A 17,614-nucleotide genomic window follows, 5' to 3' on the forward strand; every position below is an offset into this window, starting at 1 on the left:
TTAATTAAGGTTTCACATATATATTGAGCAGATAGTTTGCTTTCCTTATTAGTTTTAAAGCTTTATATTTGAAAGGTATATCTAGTACCAGGGTAACCCTGAGAGTCAGGAAGCCCACAGGAAGAAACCTGGGGGGAGGCAAATGCTTCTGGAAGGACACCTTTGTAGATTTCTTCCCTCCATTCCCTCCCCTTCCCACAGTGGAATGTCACTGAGCTTTGAAGTTTTGTAGAGGTTCAGAGGAAATCAGTATGCAGAGACCACAACCTTCTGCATCAGGCTTGGGATCCAACAGTCTCCTTACATTGAAGGATTATTCAAATGTATAATTTCCTTGGGGAATCTGGTAACCTTAGTGTGGTCTGTCATCTCTGTTTCACTTACAGAGATCTGGTGTGTGTCGTATTAGCTTGAAATTTTGTCGCTTCCTTTTCTATCACCCTATTCTTGCCATTATCACCAGCAGAACCCTGCATGAGGCAGATATAGAGAGGCAAATGATCTTCAGCTTTTTCTTGTGGCTGAGGGAAGAATGGGAGTCTTCATAGTGTGGGAGAGCATGGATTGTAAACCCTTATAAGGTTCCTTTGGTTTTGGCTTCATTTTTGCTGTTGCTTTTAATTTTGACCTCAAGCAAACTGAAAAACCAATGGAGCTGTTTTAATTTGGAGAGTCCATATTTTGGGTTTGTGGTGAGTGTGAGCAAAATATTTGCTGTTAATTGAACAAGGCAAACTGATTTCAAAGTTCATTGTGGTAAGAGGGCCCTGTAACTTCCATAAGATATCTGTTCAGTGGGTAGGGTTGAATGAGGAGAATCAATTTAGTGAGCCTAGCTAAGGAAGCGGAAAAGCGGATAAAGGTTATTTTTTTTTAATCAAATAAACCATGAACTAATGAAGAGATTGGATTGGATTACAGGCATCAAGAACGGTGATCCACAGTGCAGACATCACTTTTCAAATGCTAGAGGACTGGAGGAATGTGGATCTGAATAGCATTACCAAACAAACCCTCTATACTATGGAGGACTCACGGGAGGAGCACAGAAAACTCATCATACAATGTAAGAGATGAACCCTCAAATAAAGCCAGGTGAACCTTGGTTTCTTGTTGGAAAAAAACCCTCAGTGAAAGTAATGTTTTTGCAGCTATTTGTTTGCCTTAAGGAGATATTTCTCAAAACAACAGGCGAATCTTTTTTAAGGTCTTATATTTTAAGGCATAGATCTGGGCACTCCTTCATTACAGACTTTCTTTCTAGTATCTAGAACAGCCAGTGGCACAGAACATGCACCAAATTGAGGGGGAGTTGTTTTTTTTTTTTGCCATGGACATGGGCAAAGTAAATCTATGCATTAGCCATTGGAGCTAATGAAGTCCATCCACCCTGCTGTAAAATTGTAGGGGAATTGTCTTTTGGAGGTGTTTGCCCCCAAATGGCTTTGAGTGCCTTGTTAATTTTATTTGTAAATAGCTCCATTTCACATGGTATTTTCTTAAACAAAGGAATTTGATGGGATGAAGCTTTTACCCTGAACTTTTATGAATAAATAAATGTACTGTATTAAGCAAGTTAATTGACTAATTTAGATTCTTTGTAGTGTAGTGAAAGGCACGAACTGAAAAGTGACTTTGGAGATGCTGGCAAATTGGTTTCATAGTCAAAGATCTTATTTTGCACTTATAAAATCTGATTTGTCTTGTCAAGCGAATGTGACTGTGACTGTAAGCTTGTGTTTAACCCTGAGCACACTGAGTTTGTTCCTCCAAGGCACTGGTATTGATTAGCTTTGTCTTTAGTATCATTCGTAATTTTGTTTCCCTTCAAACCCATCTGTTGTACTGATCTGACTCCTTAGGATCAGTCATGTCTCATCCAGGACCAGCATTAATGGGGATCCACCTGGATACTATTTGTGGGAGCCCTGCATGGGTACATTTGCTAGAGGGGTGATTCTTTCAGTGTGTGGCTAGAAAGAGGGTGATACGTTCACATGAACACTGGGCCCTGCAAAGTTGACATTGGCTCTTCTCTCACATCCATCTTGTCTCACTATGGTAACACTGTGGTAAAAGTCTTCTCTCCTTTTTAGGAATGGGTCTTACATCCTCTGCTACCTTTTCAGTGAGATGTGCTTTGTACCCTTACCTATCCTTCTTAACCCTTGATTCACCTCCTTACATGGTGCTCTTCCATTCTTAAGGGTATGAAACTCAACATAGCAACAGGGAAAGTAGAGAATAGTGAGAGTGGAGTATAGAAGCTTGCTACATTTTTCTGCCATCTGTTATGTGTCTACCCAGCATCCACCCACTGACCAAAACATAATGAATTCTCAAAGTTATAATCCCTAGGAGCAGCAATAGTTTTGGCTCTCATTCAGAAAATTCTCACTGTTTAGGAAATATTTTTATATGTGTGCTGAATATTTTAAATACAAACTTAAGTATCATCAAATCAAATGGAATTTTCTTGAATGCAGATGGATTTGAACATACATTTTTCCATATTGTAGGTCCATATATTTCAATAAGCAAAAAACAGAAGCTCACAGAAATGGTAATCCAATATACATGTTCAACTATGTGGTGAGATTCCACAGGGATGTCAAATATATAGAACGCTTATTCTAAATCTTACAGCTTTTTCCCTCATCGTTGATGTACGTTCTACTTGGCCAAAGAGCATCTCAGAGGTTACACTTTCTGTGACTCGTCACATGCAGTAAGGTCTGCTTGCACGTTCTTGGCATTAAGAACCAAGAAAGTGCAATTTTCAGCTACTATCTCTCAGGGGAAAAAATGATAATAACAAAAAAAGTTCATAAACCTGTAAGTAAAGTTAGAGAGAAACACTGTAAAATCATTGGGTAGATGAGAAGCTATTTCTTGCTCAGGTACAGTCGCTGTCTTTGACCTGGTTTCTTCTTTATTCCCACTGTTCTCAGATCCCGTATTTCTAACAGTCACTAAAGGCTAAGCAATTACTTTTCTCAAATAGCTGATGGTACATGGTTGCAATGCCCCACAGATGCAATGCTCCTGCATTGCCAAAGCAGGCAACTGATTTGTTTTTCTACTGTTGCTCCCCTCTTTGCACAGCATGTGAATTATTGCATCTATTGGCAGTTTCTGTCCAGCCAAATACTCAGATAAAAAGACAAAATTTGGATTTCCCTGAGATCTGATCCTGAATAAAGAGAGGCTGCCCATTCAGTAAAAAAAAAAAAAAAAAAAAAAAAAAAAAAAAAAAAAAAAAAAAAAACCAAGATAAAGGCAGCCCAAACATCATTATTTCCCTTCTTCCATGATCAAGTTTCTGACCATCCAGCCTTTGCAAGTGTAAGTTAAACCAAGTTTTAAGTGGGCGCAAAAGCTTTCGTGCTTATCTTGCTGATTCATCATGGGATGCTATTGCTCCATTTAGACCACTGAGCTCCTTCTTTGCTTTAATCTCAGACAGTCTCTCTGGCTCACTTCTCCACTGGCTCCACTTCTTGCTATCACCTCTAAACTTGGTCTCCTCCACCTCCCCCACTATCTGCTTCCTATGGTGGGAAATTCTTCCCCCTTGTTATTTGCAATTAAGCATAAATGGAAACGCATAGCACATTGAGATCATCCTGTGACACAGCAGGTAGAAAGTATCTTTCTTCTTGATTTACTGGGCCTTTTATTTTAGCTGGGTTGAAGAGCAGTTTCTTAAGGTCAAATCACAGCTCATGATTCTTTGCCTTTTAGTCCTTGATTCTCATTAATAAACTGGAGACTTGCAGGTTTAAGAGCTGCAGTTTAATTATTTAATTGTTTTTTACCTTCTGTACTAAAGTATGAATTCACTAACTTGGGAAAGGTTAAAAAGTATTTGTGTTGCTTTTTGAAACTTCTTCATAGCATTTGTGCTTTGGTAACAATTTGTTCTGAAGAAGTAGAAGTTTATGGAACTTCTTTGTGTGTGTCTGGCATTGCAAATAGATGATTTGCAGCAGCTAAATAATGTTTTTGCAACTAAAGCATTATACGAAGAGAGCACTATCAACAATACTCATCTATTTGATGCTTAAAGATTCTTCATGTGTTTCTAAATCAATTTCATGCATGACCTTTTTTCATCACCAGGGTCAAGGCCTAGCTTCACACTCTTCGTAGCAAACACCATAAATGTTTCATTTCCGGGCACCACAGACAGCCGAAGGTTAAATCAAAAGAAGAACTTTAAATAATAGGTCCTGATTTGCTCGCACCTAAATGCTACTTCCAATGACTCTATCATTTTCAGAAGAAGCAAGATGGAGACCAGGAAAAATTACTGGGTCAGCACCAAGGAAATTATATTTGTCATGGCCGAGCAATCTATTATAAAAAAAAACCATAGCAAGTTGGTCATGTTATTGGCAGCTTTTTCTATTTTGTTTCTGTTTTGCTCTAAATGGAATTCAAGCACTGAAGTGGGCTGTTTTTTTGCTTTGTCTGCCAGTGTATCAGGAGTTTGATCACCTTCTGGAGGAGCAGTCCCCCATTGAGTCATACATTGAGTGGCTGGATTCCATGGTGGACAGATGTGTTGTAAAGGTTGGTAAAGAATAAGGACTTGAGTCACCGATGTGCTTTTTGAGCTCTGTTCAGGTCATAGGTCATTAGCAAAAACAGAAAAAGAGAAAGTGAAGTGGTGTAGTAAGCAGAAGTAAAGCAGTAGCAGATAAAATGTCCCCACCTTTCATGCACAGTATGAGAACTGCTCACATTCAGAATTCTGGTTCACTCTGCTCTTGTCTGCCCAACTCAAAAAATATTCAAGAATGGAACAGGACTAAGATTTTCAGTCCAATAATATTTCAGAAGTATGGAGAGATGAGCTCAGAATTGTTTAACTACGTAGTGCAAATAAAAATGGTAATCTGGTTTGTCCTTTTAAGATTTTAATAAGAGAGATATTTAGGCTAATTTATTTATATTATGATATTTAGCTAATTAATTTATATGCTCTCAAATGTAAAGAGGAATGTCTGTGTTACAAATTTATACTGTATTTTCAGTTGATTTGAGATAACCAGGGCTTGTACTTTATTTTGACTGGATGCAAAAATATATTAAAAAATCTTCAAAGAATATTTTCAAAAGTGATCATGCATCATCATTATATTAAGTAGAGTATGTAACTATATTATGAACAAACTAACTTCTGTCATCAACTGTGTTTTGTATTAGGATGTTCTTTTGCAATTTCAACTCTTCATTCCAGATTTCCTTTTTAGAGATAGTAAGTAAAAATACATGTGCTAATATGCTGCCTTTCTCTCTGCTGAAAAAAAAATTGATACAAAAAACCTACAGGCACTTCCCCAGATTACTTGAAATATTTTGATTGCTTTGGAGTACTCTTCTTGGAATATTAAAATGCAATTTTAAATGCAGACCATGGTTTGCATGAAGAATTTCAAGATGGAGTTTCATTAGATAATTGAATGAACCTAATTTGTTAACCAACATATGACCCTGTCAAATAAGTTTCATGGAGTTGATGCCTGAGGTGTTCTTTCTGGGGAGTATTTTTGCTAGTAATATGTCTATTCATATCACAACATGACAAAACTCTAATTGAAGTGCTAATATACATTTTCAGCATAGATCAAGCATTCTTGATTACACATTGTTTCCTTGTCTAGGAATGATCATGTAAGTGATTAGGTTAAAATGAAGACTGGGGCTTTTTTGGGCAGTTCTTTTCTCATTCATAAAGGGAAGTCACTCTCAGAGTTGAATGGTAATTCTGCTTTTCTCTTTCCAGTGTTTGTATATAGTTGCAAGTTGGCTTTCTGGGTAGGTTTTTTTTTTGTTGTTTTTGTTTGTTTTGAATTTTTAGTGTTTATTTTAATGTGAGATTAATGGTAAGTAGTTTTTCAGTTTTAAAAATGGAACATAGATACATACATTATTCATCTGTATCAAATGGTGGAAATGAAAATTTTGCCATGTTAGATGTTTCTGTTTTCTTGCAGGTAGCTGCCAAGAGACCAGGCTCTTTGAAGAAAGTAGCTCAGCAGTTTCTCCTGATGTGGTCCTGTTTTGGCACTCGAGTGATTCGGGACATGACTTTGCACAGTGCACCCAGCTTTGGTACTTTCAGTACTTTCATTTTGTTGTATTACTTGCATGACACAGACCAAAAAAGACTACATGGCTGGTAGTTTTCATGTGTCCAGGGCTCTTCTACCAAAAAAAAAAAAAAAAAAAAAAAAAAAAAAAAGTCAAGGCTGCTGACTCATATGGATGTTTTCCTTCAAATCTTAGCCAGAAGAGTGCAAAACGCTGTTATTTCTGTTAATTGTAGCCAGAGTTATCAGTCACAGGTCAGCTTGAGGAGTCAATCATTGGAGCATTCCCTAATGCACTTCTGTGCAGTCAGCCAGGTTACCTAAACTGCTGTGGCCATGTTATGCTAAGATAAGTGATTTTGTGCCTAAGCAGACAAAAAGCTTGCCAGTGAGGCATTTTGCTAGCTTTGCTTTTAAAGGACTTGGCTTTTTAATCTAGACTTTGCAGAGTGGACCTATTTGTGTGTCCTATACAGATTGCCTTCCATTCTACCAGAACACTATCAGGATAGAAAGGTGATTTCTATCTACTAAACAAGATGTTGTTTAGTAGTGAAAATGCATGCTGTTTTTCCACGTGGTTTCAAAAGATTTGCCTTGACCTCCTGGGATAGAAACAGCATCAGTTATAAAATCAGTTTAAGATCGGTGATTGAAAATGGACTGTTGTGTTATGAGTGTGAACATTTGTGGTTATTTGCAACTAGAGTTTGAATTAGGGATGTTTTTTGAATGTGCATATTTGCCAGGACATAGTCATAGAAGATTAATAAGTAGTGAACTTATAAAGGCAGTGCATTGAACAACTGCAAAGTTTTCTGCCACCTGTGTTCTGCCATTAGATGACATTCAGAAACCATCAGAAACAGGAACTCAGAGTAGAATTTATAATTTAATATGAAACTTCTTTCATCACCTTTTCCCTTGTAAAGGATTTTTCCAGCAGCTATTAGTGAGTCACTATTAGACATCAGGTTAGTGAGCATTCCCAAGACGATCACAGTTTCCATCTGCTAGATTCTGTTTTCAGCACCAGTATCCTGATCATATCTATTTTGAACGTCCTCTAGGACTCATTTTCTCCTTGAGTTATTACAGCTTTTCTTTTGTTGTGGGCATAAAAAGAGGTGATACTGCTTAACAGAGTATACATTCCCACAGTATTCAAAAATCCCTTCGTATGAAGGAATGCTGAATTTTGTGCTCCAGCACTTTGTGTTGCCACACATCTCTCTATGGACATAAACCTAAACCTGTGAAATACACCAGCAGCCAGCAAATGAAGAAAACACTTTCTATTGGTTGTCTGTTGTTGTCTGAAAGTGATTCTCAGCTCTGATTAGTAATAGAAACATTTATGAACTTGCTGTGTTTCAAGAAAATGTGAAGATTGGCAATTATTCACTTGTTCGAGTTTGGGACCCATGACACTATAACATATTAGATCTGCCAAAATAACTTACCTGCTCTCTCTCTTATAAATGTGAGTCTTGAATTTCTCATTTATGAGAACTTTAACTGCTCAGTCATATCATTTGTTTATTTTTGTCTTTATAACTCAGTGCATGTAACTGCATACAAACTCATGATTCTCTTTATATGGATGCACATCTTCGAACGCGAATTTGATATTTTATATATAGCTGCAGTCAGGGAAAAAAACAGTCATAAATGATGTGTTTTTCATGGGTGGTCTGTGTTATTTGGTGCTGAGGGACATGGCCAGAGGGCATGGTGGTGATGGGTCAACGGTTGGACTAGATAATTTTAGTGGCCTTTTCCAACCTTGATGATTCTGTGATTCTATAATTTTATAATTAGAACTAGACCAATAACAGCTTTTAATTTGATAGCAAAAACAGGATTTAAAAAAAATGATTAATTCTATTGCATCTGCCATCTTTCACTGCTTAGCCCAGTTACCTGCCTCAGCAGTGTTAGATTTCTAGACAAAGGACTAGAGAATCCACTGGAAGGATTTTCTCATCTTTTTTGTTGAAATTGTTTTACTTACGTACAAACCACTTAAAAATTTGTTGAACCACAGAGGTCTGCAGCCTGCTAGGTGGAATTCTCTTCTGGGAGTGAGATGGCAAGCATTGGCCCAGTCCCAGTTCTACCCCTTATTTGAAGTGGGACCTGCTCAGATCCAGCTCCAGTGGAGGAAGGAGGAGCTCTGAGCCTTGGGTTTTCAAGGAGGAAACCAGACCTAAATCATATCCTCATCCTATCAGGGAAAAGCCTGGGTTATCCCTACCTTATTTCTTCAAAAATAAACCAAACGTTATTTAGCTGCAGACACAAAATTATAATAATTTGTACCAATGCTGTTAAACTTTCACAGCAATGCCATTTGACACATTGTTCATGGCTTAGAGTCAAGCAAATTCCAAGAGGAAAAAAGCCACCTGAATGTAAACAGATGAAAGCTAGAAGTCAGTGACTCTTCTGTGCTTAATAAAGTTCCTTCTAGCCTTTCACCATAGCATATGCATTTAGGTGAGAAACAAAGACGTTGGCACACTCCTGAAGATTTATATTTGTATACCTTTGCTCTTAACTTAGAGAAAAAGTTTTGCATTTTTATGTCATTGTAAATTTACTATATTTACTACTTTACTACGTAAGTTTCAGTGGACTGATTTTTGCTTATTTTTTCCACTCAGATGCTCATGATGTTATTCAGATTAAAAAGAGGGAGGTTGTGTTAGGTGCTGAGGTCTTTATATATGCAGGGCACTATATTTCTGTCTGTGAAACAGATTATATGGAAATTTGATTAGAGAAAGTTGCAGCGTCTGGCACTGGACTGGCAAGCAGAGAGATTTCATTCTGCAAAGCTTTTACTTGTGGTGACATGGGCAGGATGAAACAATCTTAGCCAAGATAAAGCTCCTATCTTTCCGTCTCCCTTTTTCTTCCTCCTGGCCTCCCTCCCTCCTTCCTATCTATGCATATCAAAGGCACAGTTGGTGGTGATGTTTGGGTAATGCATCCAGTCTATTAACATAACTAATTAGTAATAGAAGCTCCATGTGCCATGATTTTTTCCAAGTCTCGACATCTCACTGTTGGTTTTTTTTTTGCTACTTACACATAATTGCCATATCTGTTAATAGCAGATGATATTGACTGTATGTTACCTGAGTAATCATTGCCATGATTTCAGTTAACTCAATCTGAAAATTACAGCCAAATACTATTTATTATTATAATTGCAGTCTCTTGAATAACATCTTCCCTCTTCCTAAAGCAGCAGTAAGGTTTACCAGCCACAGCTGTATCCTTTTCACTGCTTAGAGATATACTTGAACGAGCTAAACAGTTTAATGTGAAAAACAGTAGCTTGCAAACACAGAATAATTTTCTGCACGTTGTGCTGAACAGCTATTCACTGGGTTGCTGAAATACATGCCTTGATACTGGTTTCAGTCTGTAGCTTACATTACTTTTGAATCATTTGGAAATGTAAAAATATTGCATTCATTCAGTATCAACAACTTGTTTGTCTGGCGTCTTTCACGCAAATTCTGGGCTCAAAAACTCTATACAGAGTTTAAAAATACACAGTGGGAGAAATAATAGAGGAGGAAGAGAGAAATTGAAAAGAATGACAAGGGTGCTGGGATGTTTTTAAATGCTGCATTCAGTATTGCCAACCCCGAGTCTTCAAAACAGAGCATTAGACCCCCCAAAAACAAAGACTATTTTTTTAAATAGCAAATCTTGCATTCTTGTCATTTGCTTGGTAGCATGTGAGTGCTTAGGGTTCACACTTGCAAACGTTTTTTTATGAAACTATAAGCAACTTTCTTTTGATTTCTTATTTAAATGAAAGAGAGCGAAGAGTTTGGTGACAAACCCCAAATACCCTGTGCCTTTTGCCACCATGTGAGGTTTCGCAGCACTGAGGCCTGATTTTCTTACCTTGGAAAATCTCATGAGCAGGAGCTGCGCTGAAATCTGTAAGACTTGGATCTTCTTAATAATCTGTTTTTTTCACTGGAGGAGCTCTGAATCAGTAACAAGGCGATCAATCAGGTCCATTGTCTTCATAATACTGCTATGTTACACAGGGTTTTATTTAACAAGACTTTTAATTCAAAAGATCTCTAAAACAGAACTTCAGAAGTAATTAGGTGATGATCTCCAGTATTTATCCTTGCAAGGCTGGGGAAACATGCTATCATTTTGACTTGCATAGATGTGGAAACAAAAAACTGAATGCTTCAGGTTCAAGAAGAGCCAAAGATTTCCTCCTCTGAGCAAAGGTGTTGCAATCATGTATGTTTATCTCTGCTGCCTTGCCCAAGAACACAAAGGCTCACATTCTCTTCCCCGTGTGTGCACTCTGCTTGTATCAGTGATGGCAGAAGCCACGCAGGCATGGAGTGAGAGAAAGAAACACAAAGACCATCAGGTCACAAAGAAAAAGAATGTGCTCAGAGTTGCTTTGAAAGCTGGATTGCCAGCTAGAATTGTATAAGGATATAGGGCCTTTCAAAACACTTCTTCTCCCTTCAACAGTGTATTTCAGTGTAGAAACTGGACTAGAGGTATACTTATGCTTCACCATGATAAAATCTAGTGTCCCAAGATAAAGCTAACTTTCCAAAGAACAAATCAGTTGTTATGATACTTAATTGAATTTGAAATTTGTTGCATCTTTTTTTTTTCCATGGAAGTATTTTCCTCAATATGTGTTAATGGAATTTCAAAAAGAACACATCTGGATGATCAGGTGCTTTTGTTTTTTGACTGGTGGTAACCGATCTCTGTTTCTCAGCTTGTGATTTTTCTCCTGTTTAAATCACAGGCTGCTGGAGCAGCTGCTAATTTAAGCTGGCTGCATTTGCATGTGTTAGAGTTATCTGACCACTAACATGAGCATGTTTTAAATATTCCATACAAGTCTAAATAAACCTAGGAGCTTTTCAAAAAAGTACTGTGTGATCAAGCCCTGTCTGCAGCTATTACAGGTATTGTATGTCGTGGAGTCTACTGTGTGAACTGACCAAACCCCATCTTGATTCTTCTCAGTCTTCCTCTCAAAATGAATGTGATTCCTTTCAGGAAGAAACTACACAGTGTCCCAGTCTTCATGCTTTGCTTCTTTAATTTTCTGCTGAAATGCATCTATGGTCTCTTCCAACACATCTATTTTTGTGGATATGTATGCTCTGGGGCAAATGTTTCTTCACCACCCCAGACAACTATTTTTCTTTATACATTATGGAAAGCAATTCCTTTTCCCTTCTGTAAAATGAAGCCAGAAAAGCATTTTTAATAATTTGAAATCTATTGTCCATTTCCCACATCCTCCTGGTAATCTCCATACCAGTTTAAGCTTGTACAGATTTTTCTTGGACATTGGTGACTAGAGTTATGGTGCAGTATTCCAAGTGAGCTTTCACCAGTGCCTTGTGCAATAGTATTAATACTTCCATTTCCAGAGAGGCATGTAACTACATTCACTGCCAACTGCATCAGAGGTTTGTCAACTAATTTATCCTCAGCTCTGTCATTTGTAATTGAGGACCTTAAGGATTAAGGTTTTCTATAAATCACTAAGGATAGAATAAATCCCTAAGGATAGAACTTCTTACAGTGTGCTAAAAAATTTTTATTTCTATTGCTCTAGTTTATAGCATCTCCCAGTAGTTCCTCCTAACAACATTAACAAGTTCTCCATCTGTGCTCAGCTCTCACTTGAGGATTTGTGGCAGAGCGCTAACAACATAATCTCTTTTTACTATTAATTTTCAAGTTCTTTAACTCCATCCCAACATTTTGTTTTGTCTGTACTTTTTCTTTTTAGTACCTTTTTTTCACATTCCTGTCATGGCAGTTAAGAGAGAGTACCACAGAAGAGATAATAGCACAGAAAACAGGCCAAATTTTATACTGTTGATATGATTCAAACTGGTAATTAGGTAAAAAAAAAAATGTGGTAGGAAAAGTAAGAGGAAGCAAAGCTGAGGCAAAAGAGTTTCCTTTAAGATATGTAGAATTGCTGGTGATGCCTCTGACTTTCCTTTAAGATATGTAGAATTGCTGGTGATGCCTCTGTGTGTGACAGATGACGTGTGCCTCATGCAGCCCAGGCAATGCACTGGAGGTATACCACCAGGAAATCTGGAAGGCTGTTCCTACCTTTCTATGGATTAGTCTCTCATTCATTTCATTGTCCAGTGACACAGGTGCTTCAGTTTTGTTTTTTGTTTTTTGTTTTTTTTTTTACCAGAACACCACGAGGGCAGTCAATTTAGGAATATACTTCTGACAGAAATTTGTATCTGATACCATAGATAATTTCACTTGCAGTGTAACTGTCTAAACTGTTCAATTCTAACGCAGGAAAAGAAAACTCGATATCAAGTCCCAGATCTCAGGTAGGCAGCCTCTTTAACCACAACAGTTGGTCGTATATGCCTGTGTAAGTGCAGGAGTGGATAGTATGCTGGTCCTTAGATTTACTTTGACCTCTTTTACTTTGAGTAACCGGCATACTGCAGTGGTAGTGCAATATTGAGGCAGTTCTACTCAGTGCCTTTTGTGTCGAATCCCCTAATCACTGGTTTAATGAGTGTATTGAGACAGTCAATGGCTTTTCTGTTTGTTCACTTTATTACCAGGGTCTTTTCACCTTATTCACTTGATGTTTGATGACTACGTATTGTACCTGCTAGAATCACTCCATTGTCAAGAAAGAGCTAATGAGCTAATGAGGGCAATGAAAGGAGAAGGAAGCACAGGTGAGTTTGTTCTTTTATTCATCATTTGTTGTTTTACTCCACTGGATTAGCTGTTTTCTTTATCCTCACCTAACCCTGTGAGTCCTATCTAGGAGTGCAACTTTGGTTCCATCATGATTTGAAATCTGTCATTTGTCAAGGGGCTTCCTGGAGTTAATGCATTCTGAAAGAGACCTGCTTCATGGTCTGACTCTGGATGTCTGAAATACTATTCCTGAGCACAAACTCAGTTTTTCAAATAGAGAACCTTTTGCCTCAGTTGATCTGTGTAAGCCACCTTTGCATTTCAGTGGGCCCAGTCTTGATTCTTTCTCACCTTTGTTTCACACTAAATAAACTCATATCACTGGGTTTGTATCAACCTAAATAAAAGGGAGATAGAAGAATTGAGCAAGTAAATTAAAAATAAAAAAAAAAAAGACTAGAATTTCTGATGCATTTTAATTTTGATTGTCTGTACAGAAGCAAATTCCTTGCCCTGTTCTACTCTGCACTGAGTTGCCAGAACAGAAGCAGACAGAGACTGCCGTTAGTCTCTCTGCTCAGGGATGCTCCTGATCCACACTGATCTTCGTTCCTTGCATTTTCCATTAATTTTGGAAAGTTAAATCACTTTGTCACCATATCCTACAGGAATAAAGCCCTACACTGTCTATGCACATATTTCTTACATGTACATCAGGAAGAATAGCACTTTTCTATAAGAGATCTTATTAAAATAAACTCACGTTGGTAATACTGAATCTTACTGAAGTGCTTCTTTCAAAGATTTATATGAGTCCTGCTATGGATTTTGTGAATTATGCAAAGAACTTAACTGCTCACATAGTATTTCTATAGTTTCTCACTGTCCCTTCACTTTTAATCATTTGTTCTGTGATTTTTCTCTCACTCCGCAGCAGAAATACGAGAAGAAATTATCCTGAGCGAACCAGCTCCTCCAACTCCCTCCCCAGTGCCTTTCTCCCCAGCTAAATCTGCCACCTCAGTGGAAGTGCCCTCTGCCCCCTCACCTGTCAGCAACCAGTCCCCAGAGTACGGTGGCATAGCAGCTACAACAGGTAGGCAGGTTTCTGGCAGCTGGATCTGCTTGAAGATGGCTTTTGCATTCCATCACCTGACATGGAACTTGAGCACAATATGTGCCTGTTTTTGAGAGATGCTAAGCCTTCTCAAGCAGAAATCCGTTTAAACTATTGGTTATACTTTCTTATATCCGAACATTGCATGCAGTTTAACAGGAAATGGATCTGATGCTTGGAGTCCAGAGCCCTAACAGGAGTCCTCAGACCAGAATATATTCTGTTGCTGAGGCCTTCAAGAGAACAGGCCTGTTGCTGTATTTCCAAATGGTTTTTAAATCAGTTAAATTGGTCATATTTCTGGCAATGCCATGAAATCTTTTGTGAATACTTTTAAGCATGTTCAATGACATTGATGGGAATCAATCTCTATGAAAAGTGTTATATACCTCAAGGAAATATGCAAGTTGTTTTAAGGCTTGCTGAGGCTTTCAACATCTTAATTAATAATTAATATCCACTGTATGCCCAGTTGGAAAAATGAGAATTGGATATCTTTTGACATATTTGAGACCCAAACATGCTTAAATATCTGCACACATTTCTCTTGGACATGTTTTTACACATTACTGGTAACTTTCAACATTAGAAAATAGGAATTGAAGGTCTGAAGCATGGTCCATACTGTTTTCAGTTACATTCTCTGTTTTCAGAGCTCATGAGCTTGTTGTATTGTGGTGGGCCCACAGGTTGAAAAATCAATTCTTAATATTCAGTTTTTGGGTGAACTACCAGAAAACAGTAAAAAAAGTGATGCACCCACCTGGCTTGTTGATTGGCCTGTATTAATGGGCAACCATCCTGTGTACCCAGTTGTTACCTGTTGGACATGGAGAAGATGGTCCATCTGTTGTATGATCTAAAAGCTGTGTTTTCTTAATTCATGAAAATCAGAAATTTGATTTCTGGTAGCAATGTGAGTGACTTTCAGAAGACATTCTAGGCAGTAAAATACCAGCTTTGCTGCCCCTTGGTGCAATGGTATATATCAGAATGTGGAAGCTATCACTTGGTGATGTACTAGAAAACTTACAAAACCTTCATGAAAGAATGTCATAAAGTTATGATTTACCACACTGGAGAATTTGGCAGTGGCCAAATGAGTAATAAATCCTTCTGACAAATGTTTTCTTTGTTTTCAAAGGCACAATAGGGAGGCACAGTGCATAGTTGTGGTTAAAGGCAATTTAAGAATTACTATCCCTACATTGAAACTTAAGGTTTTCTCATTGTTGGAGACTATACTGCATTTAGGAAGGAAATAGAATGATATCACCCCCAGAACAGTTAGACAATAAAGCAGTATGAATCCTAAACATGTTAAGTGAGCAGGTCGGTCTGCTTTGGATCAGGCAGTGCTGGAGGTGGTGTATATGTTTGAGTCTTGAAATGTCGATTTTGTGAGTAACTTGGTCTGTACACATAATGGTCCTATAAGAACATTGTGATATTCTATCCAGAAATTACAGGGATGCAGAATTCTACCTTAGAAGTAAAAGACTGAAAAGTTGGGAACCATGTGCTCTCCAGTGGCATTGATAGGAGTGGAAAGTTGAGGAACGTTTTTGCTTAAGCTACAGAGACTGTAACTCTATATGGATATCTTAACTATTAACCCAAGGTTTATTCTATATTTAAACAATAGCCTATACGTCTTCTGTATGAGCTTCCACCTTCCATGCCTTATGTAGCCTCAGATCCAGGCAGGCCTAGGATCTGCATGAACCTTATGTATCGCTTCTGAATCCATCAGTAATCATAGAGTAGAATCAGAGAATGGACTCACACAGACATTACCAATGTAATTCCTTTCTGTTTTCATGTTGTATCTTTTTTTTATAGTCTATTTTATTCTCTCTCTCTCTCTTTTGCTTGCCCTGGTTAGGCCAGGGTCTGCTGATGTGAAGTTTGAAGCCAGAAAAAGAATTACTTAGGTACAGTGGTTGAAGGATCTACTGCCATAATACAGACAGTAGAACTTGATGTAATTATTGCCATAGTAGAACTTCTTAGGCAAGAAAGCTATTTCTAATCATTTTAGCTGTTTTTTCTAGCTTCTTATTTTTCAGGTTGTTCAGAAAGCTTCAGTTGAATTGGATTTTATTCTTACAATCTTATGCAGTCTAATTTTTGCCAGTGTGAAAGTCATTTTGGCCTAGAACAAGCCAAATTTGTCAATTCAAGCAGCCATCCGTTTATCCATTTAAGATTAAATAAATACAAGTATATGGATATTTCCCAGACCTAATTTGGACAATTAGCAATACCTTCATTTCCCATATGGATTATATAGATGAACTGATCACCTTTTCAGTTTGCTAACCATTGCACAGTGGAATGCAAGATCCGTTCACATAAGGTAATGCAGTGTTTCAACCACTGAAAATTGCTATAATTTAAAATGGCAGTGCTGAAGATGTAATTTTAATATATATATATATATAATCAAAATGTTACATACACAGATTTTTTGGAACTAGTATATACAATATTTTGGGACAGGAAGTTCTGGTCTGGAGAAACATATTTAAAGGACATTCTATTGATTTTCTTAAACGTCTTTCATGGGGCAAATATAAAACTCTGAAAATGCTTTGTACATGTTGAGAACTGGTCCCATTGGCTACTACTAGCTTTACTTCCCTAATTTAAAGTATCATTAATTTTTTTTTTCTTATGACATTAGCAATAAAAGTTAACTATTAAACTTGTGTTTTAACCTTTTTGCCTTCACTCAATGGTCAGCATAAGAGACAGTAAACTAAACTTTGCCATTACATGGTACTGAGCAAAAGAAAGGTAAATTCAATATATAGCATTCTATGTTACAACATCTGGCATGGCTTAGCTAGCATTTTATTTAAAACTTTGGGTTAAGTTACCAGACATTTAAAATGATAATTAGTCTCTATCCTTTCTAAATCACAAAGGCCAGATTAATGATTATTCAAACTGCAGCAATATTGTCATAAAAATGATAGCTATATGGCAGACTGCTATTCTCTCTCAAAGCTCCTTTGAAAGCTGTGATTACTCATTTGCTAATGCAATGTTATTTGGACAGCCTGAAATGAATTCTGAATTGTAGCTACTTTCTAACACATTAGTAAAGTGATGTATGCAGATTACTGTTTAGTTTCATGAAATACATGTCTGAAATCAGTCTTCATGTTATCAATTGTCATTTTAGGTAACTGTTTTCCAGATCTGGCCTAGATACTTATGTTTGGGGATCTGCCCAAATTTCAGGAGATAACTTGCGCAGAGCTATCAGCTCTCATATTTGTGTTTGAATACAATGACACTGTTTCTGCAAATTTCCAGCTCCTGAACTCAAGCAAATATATGAGAACATCTAGAGTAAGAGTTTAATTCTAACAATTGCAGAGTGTAAAACTCAGGCAGTTCTCTCCTTCCCAATGGTTTTGTTGTTGTTGTTTTCTACATGAAGAATTCTTTGTTTTGTGGAGGCAGAATGGAGGTCTAACTCATGACTGTTGATTACTTGGGGTTGACATCAGTGCTTGCTATCAGATGTAATACACAGTGCAGTGAGTACCTTGCTTGTATCTGGGTGATCATTTACTTCAGCATACAGCAAATAATAAAATGCAGCATAATGAAGCAACTTTTGGTTCTTTTGGCAGTGGTATACATGAAGGCATCACTGACAACAGGC

The 17,614-nt window shown here is 37.5% G+C and overlaps 1 protein-coding gene across 1 annotated transcript in view; it reads left to right on the top strand.

The window, feature by feature from the left end:
- Positions 1–17,614, top strand: part of RFX4 (regulatory factor X4) — a gene marked incomplete at both ends in the record, with an annotated part of 90,902 nt that overhangs the window by 54,338 nt on the left and 18,950 nt on the right. The window contains 5 exon segments of the mRNA XM_079549598.1: positions 922–1,066; positions 4,481–4,579; positions 6,007–6,120; positions 12,734–12,853; positions 13,753–13,914. Of these exon segments, the coding sequence (XP_079405724.1) occupies positions 922–1,066; positions 4,481–4,579; positions 6,007–6,120; positions 12,734–12,853; positions 13,753–13,914 (640 nt within the window).

The sequence above is a fragment of the Tetrao urogallus genome (assembly GCF_951394365.1).
Source record: "Tetrao urogallus genome assembly, chromosome: 1".
In the NCBI taxonomy this organism is placed as follows: Eukaryota; Metazoa; Chordata; class Aves; order Galliformes; family Phasianidae; genus Tetrao; species Tetrao urogallus.